The sequence below is a fragment of the Podarcis raffonei genome, chromosome 3 (genome assembly GCF_027172205.1).
Source record: "Podarcis raffonei isolate rPodRaf1 chromosome 3, rPodRaf1.pri, whole genome shotgun sequence".
NCBI classification, from domain to species: Eukaryota; Metazoa; Chordata; class Lepidosauria; order Squamata; family Lacertidae; genus Podarcis; species Podarcis raffonei.
This window is the reverse complement of record NC_070604.1, coordinates 63,823,950-63,840,616: the sequence shown is the minus strand read 5'-3', so window position 1 is coordinate 63,840,616 and position 16,667 is coordinate 63,823,950. Positions and strand designations below refer to the sequence as shown.

The following is a 16,667-nucleotide window of genomic DNA, read 5'->3' as shown; positions in this document are numbered from 1 at the left end:
CTCCCTGGTTATGGGAGGGGGAGGAATGGTGTGTTCTTCTTCACGTTGGGAAGAATCGCCGATTGGAGACCTCCCCTGGTCTTGCCGGGTCTTGCCGGGAGTCGCAGACAGGAGGTCAACAAGGATTCAAGCCGGGCACCTGGAGGGTGGCCAAATTCCTCAAGTCCCATTGAAGAAAATGAGAACTGGCTGAGAATACACCCACGCTCTTGTGCACAAGCCTTATTCATCACTGTGGTGCTCTAACTTTCTTAGCACTTTGCTACATGCGTCAAGAAACAAGATTCATCACACAACCAAACATTCACTGCTTTCCTGTGTAATATATTATTTTGCTGGTTTGCTTTGTTTTGTTTTTTAAATATTAGTCCTTGGAGGATAGATTTATGATGCAATCTTATGTCTGCTCAGAAATAAGTCCCATTAACTGAATCAAGTCACAATTTCTTCCAACTTACTTTTGCATACAGTCAATCTCTCTCTCATAATTTTCCGCAGACATCTTTCACGTAGTTTTTCTTTTTGGTCTTCATTTTCTGGTTTAGGTTCACTCAGTGTTCCATAAGACCCAGCAACTTCCCTCGGAGTTAAGTAATCCAGGTCAGTTGCACAAGCAATATAATGTTGTTTCCAAGCACTATATTCATTTTTTTCAGGAAAGTATGGTAGAAACCATCCAAACAAAATGCATTTTGGCATCCACAGACAATCCTTTTGAGTAGGGAAGTAAAAAACAGAGTGTTGTTTTCAAAAGGAAAATGTTGTCTAAACATCCAAGAATCTTAAAGTGTGACTTATTTAAAAGTGTGTTAAATCCACGTTTCAGGGCGCACAGCCCCCACAAGGTGATTTTCAATATTAAAATACTCTCACATACAAAAAAAGAGAAGCAGCAGAAGATTTTTTTCCCAAGTAAGTACAATTAAGCCAAATGCTACCTTGACTAAGCACATCTTCAGAGTTTATACTGAAGTCCAGGATCATACAGAGAAGCCCTAACTTTCCAAGGACTACACATGTAGGGAGCCTACTTGAGAAGAAGCAGGCTCCCCAAGTGGGGCAATTTCCCAACTTGCAGAGGGCAACAATGATAGGGGTCAGAGATCTAGCATGCTCATCCCCACAGCCCTCCCTCACATGTGCAATATCCCAGATATCCTAAATGCCCGAAGAGGACTACAGTGTTCTTGCACCAAACACAAAATGTAGTTTTGGCTCTGGTGAAGATCATATATACCAAGGATGAGGGCCACATTCCCTTCCGTGCAACTGTTTGGAGGCCACATGGAAGAGGGCAGAACAATGGATGTAAATGTTATCTTTGTACAGTAGACTAGTTTCTCCAAACACTTCTCTATCCTTGAAGCAAGAAAAAGGCATTCACGTAGGTTAAGGACACATCGTAGCAAGGCAAAAAACAGGCAAAGAGGATGCAAAAGGGATGGCCAGGGAAGAGAGAGAGTGGCCAGGCAGAGTGCATGTATGGTGAGAGTCCCAGGCTTGAAGAGTCAGATTTGGCCACCAGGCCTGAGGTTCCCCCCAGTTGAGATACAAACACAAAGCTTACCTGTTCACTTAAGAACTTCCAATGCCAGCTGACTTGGGCCGCTGCACAAAGGTCCTTAGCGTTGAGAAAGGAGAATATGTACAAAGATATGAAACGTGGCAGTACAGTGGTGAAATCCATTTTGGTCACTGGGATATTCTCTACAAACCATCTTTCAGCAAACCTGTGAAACAGGACAGGCCTAAGTGGGTGGTTATTAATACCCTCTGCTGAGGTTCTGATTACCACCTTTCAGGAACTATGGAAAGATCCAGAAGAATTATTGCCAGGAGACTCAGGAGAATATAAATGTGATATTGGCAGTGTTTGCGTGGCACAGTAAGCCAAATGAAGCCAGACAACATCATAAGGCAAAGCAAATTTTGTGGGCCAAGGTGGAAAAGGATCGAGCAGGAACAAAGCAGCTACAAGCTCATCTTCAGGAAACTACATTTTACAGTGGTCCCAGTAAGTCATAGTTTGGCTTACTGTGTCATGCACACTGGAATTTGGACTGGATTCTGATGTTGGGTGAAACTGGTTTTCAGTAACTCTGGATAAGAAGACATAGCAGTGTCTGAACTTCCAGACATAACAGGCAAAGCATAGTTTTGATTTCTCTTGTCTGCTCAGCACTTAGTTTCATAAGTTGCTTTCCATCTCTACAATGCTGCAGCCTCTTGAGGCAGAGCAATCACCTTAACTGTGGTTTGTCAATGGTCTCTGAACTGACACAACACCAATCCACAGTTAGCACAAGCTGTAATTTACAAACAAACTTCAACACAGTGGTTTCAGGTTCTGGTTTGTCGTCTACAAATAAACCATGGATTGCGGGCAAGTTTGGGTTCAGACATAAAAGCAAACTACAGTTTGAAGTTATGTCTCAACCCAGTCATTGCGGGTCACTGCAAAAACTCTGTAGGTATTTATGACACATACACCCCACTGTTCCCTTGAGAAGCTCAAAGCAGCTTCACTACATGCTTGTGGCTTTCTAAATTTAAGGCTGCTTCACAAGTTACAAATTCACAGAAGACCATTTCTGGAAGAATTAGCACTACTGTATGAAGCTTCATGGCCAAAGCCAAATGCAAGCTTTGGACTCCTGCTTATTCTAATCTTATAGAGAGGAGGGATTTCTAGCCCGCCAGAACTACAAACTCACATGTTGAACTACGAACTCACATCATCCCTTATTATTGGTGTTGCTTGGCTGAGGTTGATAGGAGTTGGAGTAAAGTTTCCCCAGCCCAGTCTTAGCAGCAGTTTTTCTGTCGTGCAAAAAGAAAAGAAAAAGGTCCCATGTACTGGCCATCGTTATATCTTAATTCTCATTTTACTGGCCATGTGAGAGAGACAGATTTCTCAAAGCATTAACAGAAATAAATAGGCATTTTGCATTGTTTAAGAAGGCTGCTATGCTTTATTGCAAAATTGTTATAAACACAAAAGTTGTTTTCTGTCAAAATGCGTTTCAGCAGGCAGTTCTGCTGTTGTAATACATAGGCCTTAATTTTAAGTACCCATTTGCAAGAACACAATGTGGTCTCAGCTCCTGCATTTGGATGCGTACGGGTAAGTGTTTTGCTTTCTGTGAACCCCAGACAATGATGGCATTGGAGTCAGCCTGGCTTGAGTTAAAGATCCATTTTGCCGGAGGTGTACTGTGGAGCCTATTTTTTCTTTTCACAAAACGCAGCCTGGGAAACAACTTGTGGCTCACTTACTTCAGTTGTGACTTACTGCACTTGATCAATATGCCGTGGAGAAACTGCTTGCGCTGCTTGTCCGTCCACAGGTCAAACCAGTGACTTATCAGTCTGACTCTTTCCTGAAAGAGCTGGGGGGGAAATCAAAGGTTTCTCTCAAAGGGCAGCTCCCACCATCACACAGTGTTTTCCCTGGCACTCATCTTTCACACCCTGACATAAAGTCATCTTTTGTAAACTTCCATTTCACTGGGGATTTCTAGGAAGTGCAACTCTGTGGCAAGAAAGCACCTTTATGAAATCCCGTCAGTGTTACTGTCCCATTGCTTCGAACTCAAGGAGCATTCAATCTCTTTTCTGAGGGAAGAAGAATGAGCCCCTTCTAATTTGGACATTAAACATCTTTCCTTTGAGAGTGTGCCTGCAACTGCCACATAGACACACAAAAAAGAGAAAATCAAATAGGCCTTTGTGTGGAGGTGATTGGGGGACTGGTGCAATTCCCAAAACAGGGCCCTCTTTCCCTCCAAAATGGAATGTATGAAATAAGGTACCAGAAAATACATATTGAGGCATCTTAAAGACTGGCAGATTTATTACTACGTAATCTGTCATGGACTGCTACTACTAATTTATTATTTATACCCCACCCATCTGACTGGGTTTCCTCAGCCACTCTGGGCACCTTCCAACAAAAACACAGCAAAACATAAAACATTTAAAACTTCCCAATTCAGGGTTGCCTTCAGATGTCTTTTAAAAGTTTTATCTCCTTGATATCTGAGGGGAGGGTGCCACTACCGGCCCTCTGCCTGATTCCCTGTAACCTCACTTCTCGCAGTGAGGGAGCCAGAAGAAGACCCTTGGAGCTGGACCTCAGTGTCTGGGCTGAACAATGGGGGGTGGAGATGCTCCTTCAGGTATACTGAGCTGAGGCAGTTAAGGGCTTTAAAGGTCAGCACCAACACTCTGAATTGTGCTTGGAAATGTATTGGGAGCCAGTGTAGTTCTTTTAGGTCTCTTGAGCAAGTGCTGCTTCAAAACGTTTAGCCTACCACAACAAAAAACGTTTTGGGAACTCTCAGCATTTTCAGTTACATATTTTAAAATCACTTCCCATTGTTTTTGCTCACTTCCTAAACTAGGTCCATCACCAATTGTCAGCCTAACCTACCTCGCATGATTATTGTGGGCAACTGGCTAAAATGCTTTAAAACGTTTTAAATGGTTCTAATTTTGGTTCCTCTGTTTCATTTTTGTTGGGTTGGTGTTAGTTAAATGTTTAGTTGGGGTTGGCGGTTACTTTAATTTGGGTATACAGTGGTACCTCGGGTTAAGAACTTAATTCGTTCTGGAGGTCCGTTCTTATCCTGAAACTGTTCTTAACCTGAGGTACCACTTTAGCTAATGGGGCCTCCTGCTGCCACTGCGCCACCGCTGCGCGATTTCTGTTCTCATCCTGAAGCAAAGTTCTCAACCCGAGGTACTATTTCTGGGTTAGCGGAGTCTGTAACCTGAAGCGTATGTAACCTGAACTGTCTGTAACCCGAGGTACCACTGTAACTGTAAACTGTTTATTATTGTTATTGGTTTTATTGATTTATTGATTTGTTTGTTGCTTGTATAGGATACCTTGTTTTTTAATGTTTGATGTTTTGTTGTGCTTTATATGTTGTAAGCTGCCCAGAGTGGCTGGGGAAACCCAGCTGGATGGGTGGGATATAAGTTTTAAAAATATAAATAAAAAATTATTGTTGCTGTTGTGAAGAGACAGAAGGAGGCATAAAATGGCTGCAAAACGGGACTTAGTATTTCTAACCCCTTTAAAGGGGTTAAAGAACATGTAAAAACCTGTAGTTGGCAGGACTTTGTTTCTCTGTGGGTGAGGAGGTTACTATTTGGACCCATTCTGAGACACAAAGAGTGAAACATTGGGTGGAGACAAAAGAGCCAAGGACTTGCTCCCAAGGGAGGTTTCTGGCAAAGCCTCCTTCCATATGTTTGCATTGTACAGGCAGAAGTCGGGAGCTATTTGGTGCAGCCCTTTCACCTATGAATACATCACTGATGGAAGTTCCAATAGAAATGTCTGAGCAGATGAGGCTGCTGTAGAGACTTAACTTGCACCCATTGGGACCTTTTCTTACTGTAGGTGGATGTCTGTGGGAAAGGCCTTTATTTCTTTTATTTGTTCTCAGTAACAATTATAGCAAGTAGATTATAAGTTACGATGTAGATACTGTTGTGACGTGGGGCAGTTACTTTACCCTAATGCAAATACAGACAATAATAATACAGATATAAAATCCTTTGACTCAATACACAACAGATACCACTTTTCAAAGATGCCTCAAATAGTCCTGACCTGCAGCGGGCATCATTGTTGACATTTCATAACTTAGCAAGTACTGTGATATTGCACTTAGTGAGTGGGGATAGGTTTAGGTAAGGCCAAGGATTAGCGGTCAGAACTCCTGTCACTCCAGAATTTGAAGGCATCAGCTGGCAGGCACACCTATGCAGCAATGACATCAATATATATCTGAAAACATGTAAGTCCTTCCTACTCAAATTATGAAAGTATGAATCAATATGCAAGGGTGTGTGTGTGTGTGTAAGCTTTAGGAGTACAATGAAGGCCGAAAGCACAACGATTAAATGAATTATGTGTGACTGCAGCTCACCTGATTGTTAAGAGATTTGTTTTCAATAGGTGTCCAAGTACTGAACCGTGTCTTCAAAATTTCTGTAGTCTGATTTTGATCCAGGCTCTTTGTGCCTCCTGCAAGCAACCCTAAGCTTTCCAAATGCCATTCTTTAACACTGTGTGGTGCGTGTATTGTGTCAGCTGTGGTCATTGTAGATCTTTCCGTGGCTAATAGCGCTGCAGCTACACACTTCATACAGACATGCTTAAAGGCCTAGAAACAGAAGAAAATAAACTCTGGGTTTAGAATTTAATTGAACTATGTATCTGAGTCACATCAGCCTTGGGGGCCACAACTCTTTATTCTTTTTTTCCTGAAAGAGACCAAGACTACTGTAATCCTAACCTCACATGCCTGGGACTAAATCCCACTGAATTCAACAAAACTTACTTCTCAGTAGACATGGTTGGGATGGTGCTGTAACATGGCTACCCCTCTGGAAATCATTAAAGCATGTTGCTCATAAAAAGGAGGTACCAGGCATTGATTAAAATGGGGCAAAAATATAACGAGATGGTGGTTTAAAACACTCTTTTTTAGAGCTTGAAATTGTTTTCCGTTTGTTTCAATAGCAAACATGTATTTTACTTCTATGATCAATTTAATATTCCGTACAGTTCCTTATACTGTGTCGGTCTCTGTTTCCCTCTATCCTTTGTTTTGTTGTCTTAGCCAGGTTCAATCCCTGGCATCTGGATACGGTTGGGAAAGATCCCTGCCTCAAATAGTAGAGAACCACTGCCAATCAGTGTAGACAGTACTAAACTAGATGGACCAATGGTCTGACTCAGTGTAAGAACGCTTCACTTGTTCCTAGAACATGGCAGAGATGTGCTAGATTTTTAACCTGCCAAAATTCATGCTTCAGCACCCAAAATCAATCTCTCGGCTCCGTCATTATTCCCATTGAGCTTCTCACATTTTCCTCCTTAGCCATGTTACAAATTAATCCTTTGTGCACCACTCTATTAGTGGCACATACTTTATTTTTTTCCTTTTTTCTTCTGGAGCCTGCCATATTTCATAGGTTTACCGGAGGGTGAGAATATCAGCTCCTGCAGTTTTTAAAACACAACCAAGCAGAACAAAATCTTGTCTATTTTACCACCTCCACCCTATAAAGAAAAACAGGGAACAAGAACAGTATTTACCTCAGTAGAATATCGTTTCTGGCCCGTGAGGAAGCCACTAGAGACCTGCAGTATGAAATGCAAAACTGCTGCAGGATTGGCTGAAGGTCAGTACTTCCTTAGATCTCCATAGGAACCAAAGTACACAACACAAGGCACTTTGGGCTTACAGCCAAGAGGACTGAAACAGGACCAAAGGAGAAAGCTTCTTTTATCGTTCTGGGCTAATTCTGACTTGACTTACACTGGCATAGTCAGTTGAGCTGTCAGCTTACATTTCTTAGGATGTCACCTTTACTTTTGGAAGGACTCCAATGCATTTCATAGAAATCAGCCAGCAGAAATCAGCAACTACACACGCAATAATCATAGACTATCTAGCAGAGGTGTTAGAAGAATGACTAAGATAATTGATGTGAAGCACTTTGACTACAATGCATCTACATTTAAGTCACCTTTTCCTTGCTTCTGAAGAAAAAATAGATGTATATAAAAAGAAACTCCTTTTTTATCTGGTGCATCATTTCCATAGCTTAACTGAAATTTGTTGGCCTGTCAGAACCTTTGGTACAATACTACATTAAAAAAACCAACATCAGAGTTTTATTCAAAAGTGATTGTATAGGTTTTCTTCTGTTTTTGTATTTTGATATTCTGCAGTTTTGATGAAGGTTAAGAGTTGAAAAAGAATGAATGTCTCAAAATAAGTTTCAGATCTTCATGGCAGAACTTTATTTACATCTTGCTCCTGGTGTTGCTGAGTGCTTCTTACTGGAATTATTAGTTCCTCATGTTAGCTGTTGTTCTTGGACTAACTTAATCAATTTCGTGGCTATGTTTTCATATTTTATTGCTTGAGTTCTTTTTTTGAAAAAACGTGGGACATAAGCTTTTTAAAACAAAGAACCCAAATGATCTTCAGATTCAGGGAGTAAAAACCAACCATGAGCTAAACAAACTCCTCTAGCAACAGATTTGGAAAATAAAACAATAATTTAAACACAAACTGTATGTCATGGACTGGCTGGATGTTGTTGTTGTTGTTGTTGTTTAGTCGTTTAGTCGTGTCCGACTCTTCGTGACCCCATGGACCAGAGCACGCCAGGCACCTCTGTCCTCCACTACCTCCCGCAGTTTGGTCAAACTCATGCTGGTAACCTCGAAAACATGATCCCCTTCATGGATCACTGCCTTGCCGTGGCGAAGGGGCTTGAAGAACTCAGAGAAGCTATGAACTACGCCGAGCAGGGCACACAAGATGAACAGGTCATAGTGGAGAGTTTTGACCAAACGTGATCCACCTGGAGGAGGAACCGGCAAGCCACTCCAGTATCCTTGCCAAGAAAACTCCATGGACAAAGACAACTGGCTGGATGTAGAGAAGTGATAAGAGGCACCCGCTGGGGAACCCCCAGGAGAAGAAGACTCAGAGCCAGCGGATTGGTAGTGGGACAAGAATGAGTTGTCAGAGGGGGAAGACTCAGGAGAGGGGGTGTTCGAAGCTGGAGTGGCATCAGGGTTTAGTAAGCAAGAAGAATCTGTGGCAGAGTACAGTTCAGACTTTGAGGCTGAAGCAGAAGCTGGAGAGGAAGGGAGTCAAGAGGCTGCTGAAGAATCCAGGGAGTCTCCCCATCCTGCTATGACCAGCTCCCCTTCCCTGTGTCTCCAAGAACACACAGAGAAATGAAAAGTACAGAACAGAGTTTAGTTGTGTGCAGACGTGGTTTGAGATTGTGCAGGAAAAACCCAGGAGAAGAGAAGCCTTAGAGAAGGGTGGGAAGGAAGAGACCTTTAGTCCTTGCAACTGTGTCATCGGGGCAAGACCTCCTAGGAAGAGACTGCTAGGCCTGTACTTGAATAAAGCTTTAACTTCACTGACCTTGGGTGATTTATTGTTTTTTGTTGACCTACGCCCGACTCAAGCCCTGATACTGCAGTATAATACCTCCCCTTGCCCCCCACCAAAATAAGCCACTCTTAAAGAACCTCTCAGTGGTAGACATATAAATTGTTACTGTAGAGAAAAACACTAGCAATCTTTAGAATTATTTTATTGCCGAAATAAATTAAACACTCATTTAACAGCATCACCCGCAAAAAGACACACAGGAACGTCTAAGCTGATTGTCTGCACTGTGGGAAAGCAACAGGAACACCACGCTCCATTATTAATTTAATCAAATTTGAACATATTATATTAAAAATCATACTTATATAGAACTCAAAATCATCCGAACACTCAGCATAAAAACGCATTTTCAAGTTTTCCAAACACTTCACGGTAGATAAGGCAGTAATACAAAGCATAGCAGCAAGACATGGTCATCCTGTACCCTAGATTCCAACCCTGACAGATATGTAGAACTCGCATCTGCTAAGAGGAATGTGTGAATATGTTCACTTGCATATAAATACTTTGCTGCAGAAGCAAGAAAGAGAGTCCACTGGAAATGAAATAAGACACCCTGGGTTTCCGAAACACAAACAAAGACAAGGTGCATTTTAGCTTGTGCTGGTATTCGGAACATCTTGAACATCTGCTAAATGAAGTTTTTGTCTGAAACAAGCAAGTTAAGGAACTGCATCTTACAGGATTGAACTATAAAAACATCAATTTTTCCTAGTATTATACGTACTTTGAAAACAGCAATTTTTAAGGTAATAGCAAGAAAAGCAGAGTATTATTAAGAAGCCACAGGAACATAGGAGAATATGTTTCATGGGTTTGTTAATCTAACACAACCTAAAATAAAAGCCTTAAAATAAAAAATTTGTTTGAGGAGTTGAATTGATGTCAAATTGTTTAACCTGGATTCATCATTACAATTTGCTTACGAACTAAGGTGTACAATTTGGGCAATTAACACTTGCTTCATCAGCATAGGCCATTTCACAAAAAGGATACATAGAGGAATTCAGTTCTTCCAGCTACAATGCAAAAAAACAGAGAATCAGCATGATAGTGATAAATTAGCCAAGCAATCAAGTTTCAGTTAATTAGATCCAGTGTGTCTCTTCTGCAAGTGGGAGGGCTCCTTGCATTCACAGAAAGGACTGAGATCCAATGCAGTCTTCCACTGGAGGAAGGCTGATTATACCAATGATATGAAAGGAGGTGCCCTGGACCCAAAGGCTTTATAGATACCAATCAGCACTTTGCCCAAAAGCATTTTGGTAACCAGTACAGATGCTTGTTCTGGTTCACTGCAAAACTAAATTCAGGCTTACTGTAATTATTGTACCATTTTCAGAATTCTTCTGGTTGCCCAAGCTTAGGCTTAGACAGCAATGGAATTAGCCAGCTTCAGAGTTCTATTCAGTCAAGCATGGAAGTACAGTGCTTAAGAAAACTAATCTTAGCATCTATAGATGTGGCTCTTATTGTTACAAGAACTTCCATTCAGCTCTTCCCAATTTCTGAATACAGATGTGACTGTGTAGACCATCTCCTCGTTGTTTATACTTACATCTGACAGCAGCCTATCAAGATTGGAGTCACTAGCTACTTTTCTCTTATCTTCAGGAAGTTCTTCCAACTCCCCATAAAGCTCTAGATTCAAGCGGGCCAGCTTCTCCTGCATTCCTCTTACATGTTCCATTTGCTCTATGGAACATTCATTTCCTGAAACAATCAGAATGCAGAAATATCAAAACAAAGTTCTGTCAAAGGTAAAGGAATAGAGCATCTCTTCTACTTATTCCAATACAGTTGTACCTTGTTTGCCAAATGCCTTGGAACTCGTACGTTTCGGTCCTGAACTATCGAAAAGCAGAAGTGAGTGTTCCGGTTTTTGAACAATTTTCGGAAGCTGAACGTCTGACCCGGTTTCCGATTGGCTGCAGGAGCTTCATGCAGCCAATCAGAAGCCATGCTTTGGTTTCCGAACGTTTTGGAAGTCGAATGGACTTCCGGAACGGATTCCGTTCGACTTCCAAGGTTCGACTGTATAAAAGAATTAGAAGATTTACACTGGCGAAAGTATGCAGCATAAGACAATACATTATAGCTCTACAGTACAGTACGCACACCTCTGGTTGTGTGTCTTTCAGGATGTGAACGCGGCAAACCTAGAAGTATTTTCCCGGGTTTTGCTGCGCGCACATGCACAGAAGTGCTAAACCGCACCGTGTGCATGTGTAGAAGTGGCACCTCTGGTTGTGAATTCCTCAGGATGCGGCCGGACTTCCAGAATAGATCCCGTTCGCAACCGGAGGTACCACTGTACTTCGAAGTCTGGCAATAGTACCATGATCTGCCCCCTCTGCTACAGATACCCATATTTAGAGAGAGAGACGGTTTAGTGAAACACCACCTAAGTTTTAAGAGGTCTAGCCAACACTTAAGACTTTCAGCCATATCCTACACTTTCACATGTGAAAGAAGGGCATGTTTGTGTGGAGAAGTAGCAGCCAAGTTACCAAATGCTTGAAGTTTGCCAGAGTGGAAGTCATTCAGAAGACTCAGAAGTCCTTTCTCCATGTCTTGAACATCTGATACATCAGTGAGAAATGAGTGCTGGATTGGAGCAGACTGTGCTCCTTTGCTTTCTGCTCCTGGTGCTTTGGCTTTCTCTTTCATGCCCCTGACAAAAAGAAGTTATTTAAATTATTACCATCTTCTTGGCGCTCTCAGTCTCTTTGCTATCTTGAATGTACAATGTGACAAATGCCTTAAAGAAAATATCATCCTGGGACAAAAGCACAAATAAATTAACGATTGATCCATTATGCTATATCTAAAACTAGTGTTCTAGTTTGCAATTCACAGTATCAACTTATGAAGGTAGTGATATGGTTATCTGATTGTACAAACAGCTTCTCTGGATTTTACATTTCATTAAGAAAGAAAAAGAGCTCTATCTGATATCATGCAAAGATTTCATGGAAAATTCCTAGCTAAGAAAGACTGCATGCTAATTTCTGAATTAGAGATAACTGCTTGAATGACAAGGATTTATCTCCTTAAAAATGTTTGACGAATTCTAAATGGAAACTTTTTAAGGGTCTCATTGTTTTACTGAAGACTATCCAAACCATGTGTTAATTTTTTTTCTAAAAAGCATTCAACAACCCACTATTTCAAAAACCCTGTATCATAAAATTAAAAGTAGCCTAACAACAGACCTCAGAATTCTGAAAATGTGTAATATCTGCAGTTTAAACAAATTTTGAACAAGATCACATGGAATTAATCAACAGTGCAGACTTCATGTCATTAGAAACAAAGTATTTGCTTGAGGAAAAAGTACTGCATTTAATTATTACTCAATCTTATGAATTGATATTAGGTGTAGGATTGTTATTTTTCTACCTTCTAAATTTGTTTTTTGTATTTCTGGGTTTTGTTACTGTTTTAGTGAATTTATATTATATGCTTGTATATAGTCTTGGGTGCCTTGCTGCAGGAAGATAACTGATAAAACAGTAAAATTCTCTGAAGTACATTTAGATTGATTACTTTTCCCTTTTTCTGATTTTACTAGAACTGTAGTACAAAAAAGCAATCACTGAAAATCCAAGTCTACACATGTGGCTCGCCGTGCCGTAGGGACAAATAAAGAGCCATTGTATCTAATGACGTTTAAGACTCTCCTCCCTGTAAGAGAGGGGAGTGGTTGTGGGCGGGAGCCCGAGCACTGCCCCTTGCAGGGGGCGTTAGCCCCCTGCCTCCGCCTCACCTGGCTGGCGCCCACGCCCCTCGGCGGGCATCCAACCAGGTGCCTGAGAGGGGGCGTGTTCAGCAGCCTTTTGCTGCGGCACCAGCCTCTCCCCGGCCTCATTCTTTGTCGTCTCGCCGCGAGTCAGCAGGATAGTTGTGCCGTCTGTTTGCCTCAGCTACGGCGAACACGTGGAGCTACTTTGAAGAGGACCTTTAGCAGAGAAGTTTTCACCTTCTTTTCTGTTTGGCTACTGTCTTCTCTACTATTGTTTCATTTGCGTAGGATAGGTTTTCTGTCCTTTTCGCTCTGTTCCTTTCTGCCCCCGGCTGCTCCGCTGCTAAGCAAGGCGTTTGATGCAGCCTGATTTGTAAACACCACTGTTTGTCTCTTTACGTTCCACTTTTCCCCTACTTAATCTGCCTTGATTGGAACCTTAAATAAGCGACCGGGTGTCTCTCCCTGCCTCCAAACTGGCGCCGGTGTTAGCGAATTGATTTCCTAACGCTCATCCGATTTTAAGTTGGACACTCTGCGGGTGGGTGGGTGTGGTCTGCGTGTCTTTGGCACCGCGGCGCTGCTTAGGGGAGGAATTCGGGGGACTCCCTGTGTGTAGTTGGGTCTGCCAATTTGTGACTGCTTTCCTCTGCTCCAAAATTTTACTTTGAGGCTGCCGCTGGGACTGAGCTGAATGCATGCTGTGTTTGTGGGCTCTGAGGCTCTCTCCTAGTGCTGTTGCCGTGGTGGAGTGCGTGTGCTCCCCCTCCTGACCTCGCTTTTGCCGCCGAGTGTGTCTTCCTTTTGTGTGCTATCTTTTCGTGTGTGTGCCTTCTTTTCATCATGCTTTAGTGTGTGTCTTCAAACGCCACCCCCCATTTGGTGCCCTTGCTTTCGCCACCAAGCGTAACCCCACTGTTGCGTCAGAGCCCATGTGTACTTTTGCCTCAGTTTGAGTTCTGTTGAGCAGCCGCCCGCAGCACCTCTCGGGAAGCTGCCCACGAGCATTTCGGCTGCCGCTCTGTGTGGGTATAGTTGCCCACGTGGTCTGTTACGCCTCCAAAAATTTTTCCCCTTCGTGTTTGCCTTTTAATTGCTCATTAAGCGGCTGCCTAAATCACTTCTTCTTTTTTTCTCTGTCCTCAATTTGACCAGCAGCTTGACAACAACAGGAAACATATGAGCATTTACCTTTTAAACTTTGGTTTCTGTGAAGGTGGCTGTGGTGCAGGGTTTGAAAACACTGTACTTTTGCTAGGAGGCACAGAATTTTTCTTATTGTTGACCACTTGAGTAACATGGGAAGTGGATGATTTGGGACTTCTTCTCTTACTTTTTCTTTCTTCCATTTTGACAGATTGTTGGTACTATATGGTTAATGCTTCTCTGTGCTCTGAGGAGGAAAGATTAAATAATATATAGTGTTATCTGTGCCACTGAAGAGTATGGTTAATATTAACAGATGAATTTTAGAGTATTTTTACTTATACTTAAAGTTCTGTGAGGCACTTCCAAGAGTGCAGTCAGGAAGAAAGATATAAACATCTCTTATGTGCATTTGATAAAAATTAATCCCCATTGTTCAAGGTTCTACTTCCAAATATGCATAGAATTGGAATGTTATGCTTGCAAGCTGGCTTTAGCTTTTGTGTGGCCAATGCCATTTAATAATATCTCTGCTTGAAATATTTTTTTAATAGGTAACCTATCAATCACTATTTTATAGTTAAATAATTATACAGGGAAATATATGTTGCCCAAATATGACCATATTTTAAGTGTCTATGCAATCATAGCATGAAAAATATAAGTAACTAATAATTAGCTGTGCACACGTTCCTACAACTGTATCCACCACAGCAATATACTTTTATTATATATTGCAGTTACAATATTTACCTGGAATAAAGTTCCATTGAACTCGGTGGGATTAGCTGCTGAGTAAATATACATTAGAATTAGGCTGCACATTTCTAACAGATTCAGAAAAGGTTGCATGGCCACCTATTAACACTCCAATTATGGTCAACTGCAGGCCACCTTATCTATCTGACAAAGGAGGTTTAGGCCATAATAAAATTATATTATTCAAGGTGCCACTAGACTCTTCTTACTTTTGTTAGGACAAACCAACATAGTGACTCTTCTGGAATTTGTCACTTAGTTGACGTGATGCAAATCTTGTCAGTTGAATTACATCTGATTAATATTGCTAGAAGAATATTTTAAAGCCTTACTAATGTTCATAGACAGCCTAATGCCAAACAACAAATCTTAACAGTGTGCCTTTAGATTAAGTATTGCTCTGTTCTGCCTTTGTGAGACCACACCTGGAGTACTGTGTCCAATTCTGGCCACCACAATTTAAGGATACGGACAAGCTGGAATGTGTGCAGAGGAGGGTGAGACCAAGATGATCAAAGGTTTGAAAACCAAACCTTATGAAGAACGGTTGAGGGAGCTGGGTATGTTTCGCCTGGAAAAGACAAAACTGAGGAGATAAAATAGCCATATTCAAATATCTAAAGGGATGTCACATGGAAGATGGTGCAAACTTGTTTTCTCCTGCTCTGTAGGACCTGAACCAAAGGCTTCAAGTTACAAGAAAGGAGATTCTGACTAAACATCAGGGAGAACTTTTTGGTGGTAAGACCTGTTCAACGGTGGAACAAACTCCCTTGTAAAGTGGTGCTCTCTCCTTCCTTGGAGGTTTTTAATCAGAGGCCGGATGGCCATATGACATGGGTGCTTTAGCTGAGATTCCTGCACTGCAGGGGGTTGGAATAGATGACCCCCAGGATCCCTTCCAAGTCTACAATTCTATGACTGTCTGATGAAGATGGATGGTCCAATTTGCTGCAGGGCAAGCAGTAGCGTCAGGTAAATCCCTTTTATTAATAATTTTTAAAGCAATTAAAAAATACCAACTCCCTCCTGGCATGAACAAAGTTGCTGTTCTACGAGAGCGGGGCAAAAACACAGGAAACAAAAAAAATCTCATCTAACTTAAAGTCAGCACTTATTCCCAAAACTGCATATTTTAAAAATATGTTTAAGGAACAGATCAAAGAACACTGGTAGAGCCTTTTATCACATCTAAAATATTGGAGCGATAGAAATAATTTCCGGCTGTTGGAAGGCCAATTTTGCCACCTTTTTCCAAGTAAAGCTCTTTTCTGACTGACGGAAGAGAACGGAAACCAAAATTCTTCCCCCCTCGCTAGATCCACCTTACCTGGGAGTTCACATTTGTCCGAATTGAAGCATTTCAGCCTGATATTTACGGAAGCAACATCCGTGATGGTCATGTGACCTGAAAGAGCCTCACGGGGGCGTTCCCGTGCCGCGTGATAGTTCCTTCGCATTTTGGGAGTTGTAGTACGATTTCATCCCAAACGGCATGTTTCTGTCGAGAGAAAAAATACATTTCCCACAATCCATTTCGATAAGAGGGGAAATAGGCGGGGCGCCGAAGGTGTTTTACAGGAAGGCCAAGGAACGCACGAAGAAAAAGGAGCGAGGAGAATGAATCGCCTTTTCATATAACGCCGTTCGATGCGGGTAGCGGGCGCGGCCTTCAACGCCAAGAGACTACAACTCCCGTGATCCCCCGCGGCAAAGAGAGAGAGACTCTACTAGGAAAAAGCAGCATGATCCTGGAAGGGAGAAGGAAGTGGGCACGAGCCCTTCCTCTGAGAGCAGCACTGATTGGCTTTGCTAATTGCGGTTGTCCATAATTGGCAAGGGCGGAGCGCGTAGGTAGGCTCGCAATAAGGACGGGCCCTTGATTAGAGAAAAGGGAGCGCCCTCTCAGGCGGAAAACGAAATGAAAGGAAATGCAGAGATTTCAGTTTTTGTTCTTGTTCAGGGGCTGCGTCGGCTCACCTGCTCTGCTCCTCAAGAATAGAGCATTTTAA

General features: G+C 42.1%; 2 protein-coding genes across 2 annotated transcripts in view; both read right to left on the bottom strand.

The window, feature by feature from the left end:
• The window catches only part of ECT2L (epithelial cell transforming 2 like), a 31,130-nt gene extending 24,943 nt beyond the window's left edge, over positions 1–6,187 (bottom strand). Inside the window, exons 1-4 of the mRNA XM_053382056.1 lie at positions 5,943–6,187; positions 3,277–3,389; positions 1,568–1,730; positions 459–711 (exon numbers count right to left, since the gene is read on the bottom strand). Of these exons, the coding sequence (XP_053238031.1) occupies positions 459–711; positions 1,568–1,730; positions 3,277–3,389; positions 5,943–6,161 (748 nt within the window). The 5' untranslated portion in view covers positions 6,162–6,187. The remainder of the gene's footprint in view (positions 1–458; positions 712–1,567; positions 1,731–3,276; positions 3,390–5,942) is intronic.
• A 2,945-nt stretch (positions 6,188–9,132) lies between these two features.
• On the bottom strand, positions 9,133–16,206 carry CCDC28A (coiled-coil domain containing 28A). Its single transcript, XM_053382053.1, has 6 exons — positions 15,986–16,206; positions 13,942–14,136; positions 11,516–11,679; positions 10,564–10,718; positions 10,002–10,024; positions 9,133–9,653 (listed from the first exon to the last, which is right to left on the bottom strand). The coding sequence occupies exons 2-6, from the start codon at positions 14,097–14,099 to the stop codon at positions 9,599–9,601; spliced, it is 555 nt and encodes a 184-aa protein (XP_053238028.1). The 5' UTR covers positions 14,100–14,136; positions 15,986–16,206; the 3' UTR covers positions 9,133–9,598.
• Between the last annotated feature and the right edge of the window lie 461 nt (positions 16,207–16,667).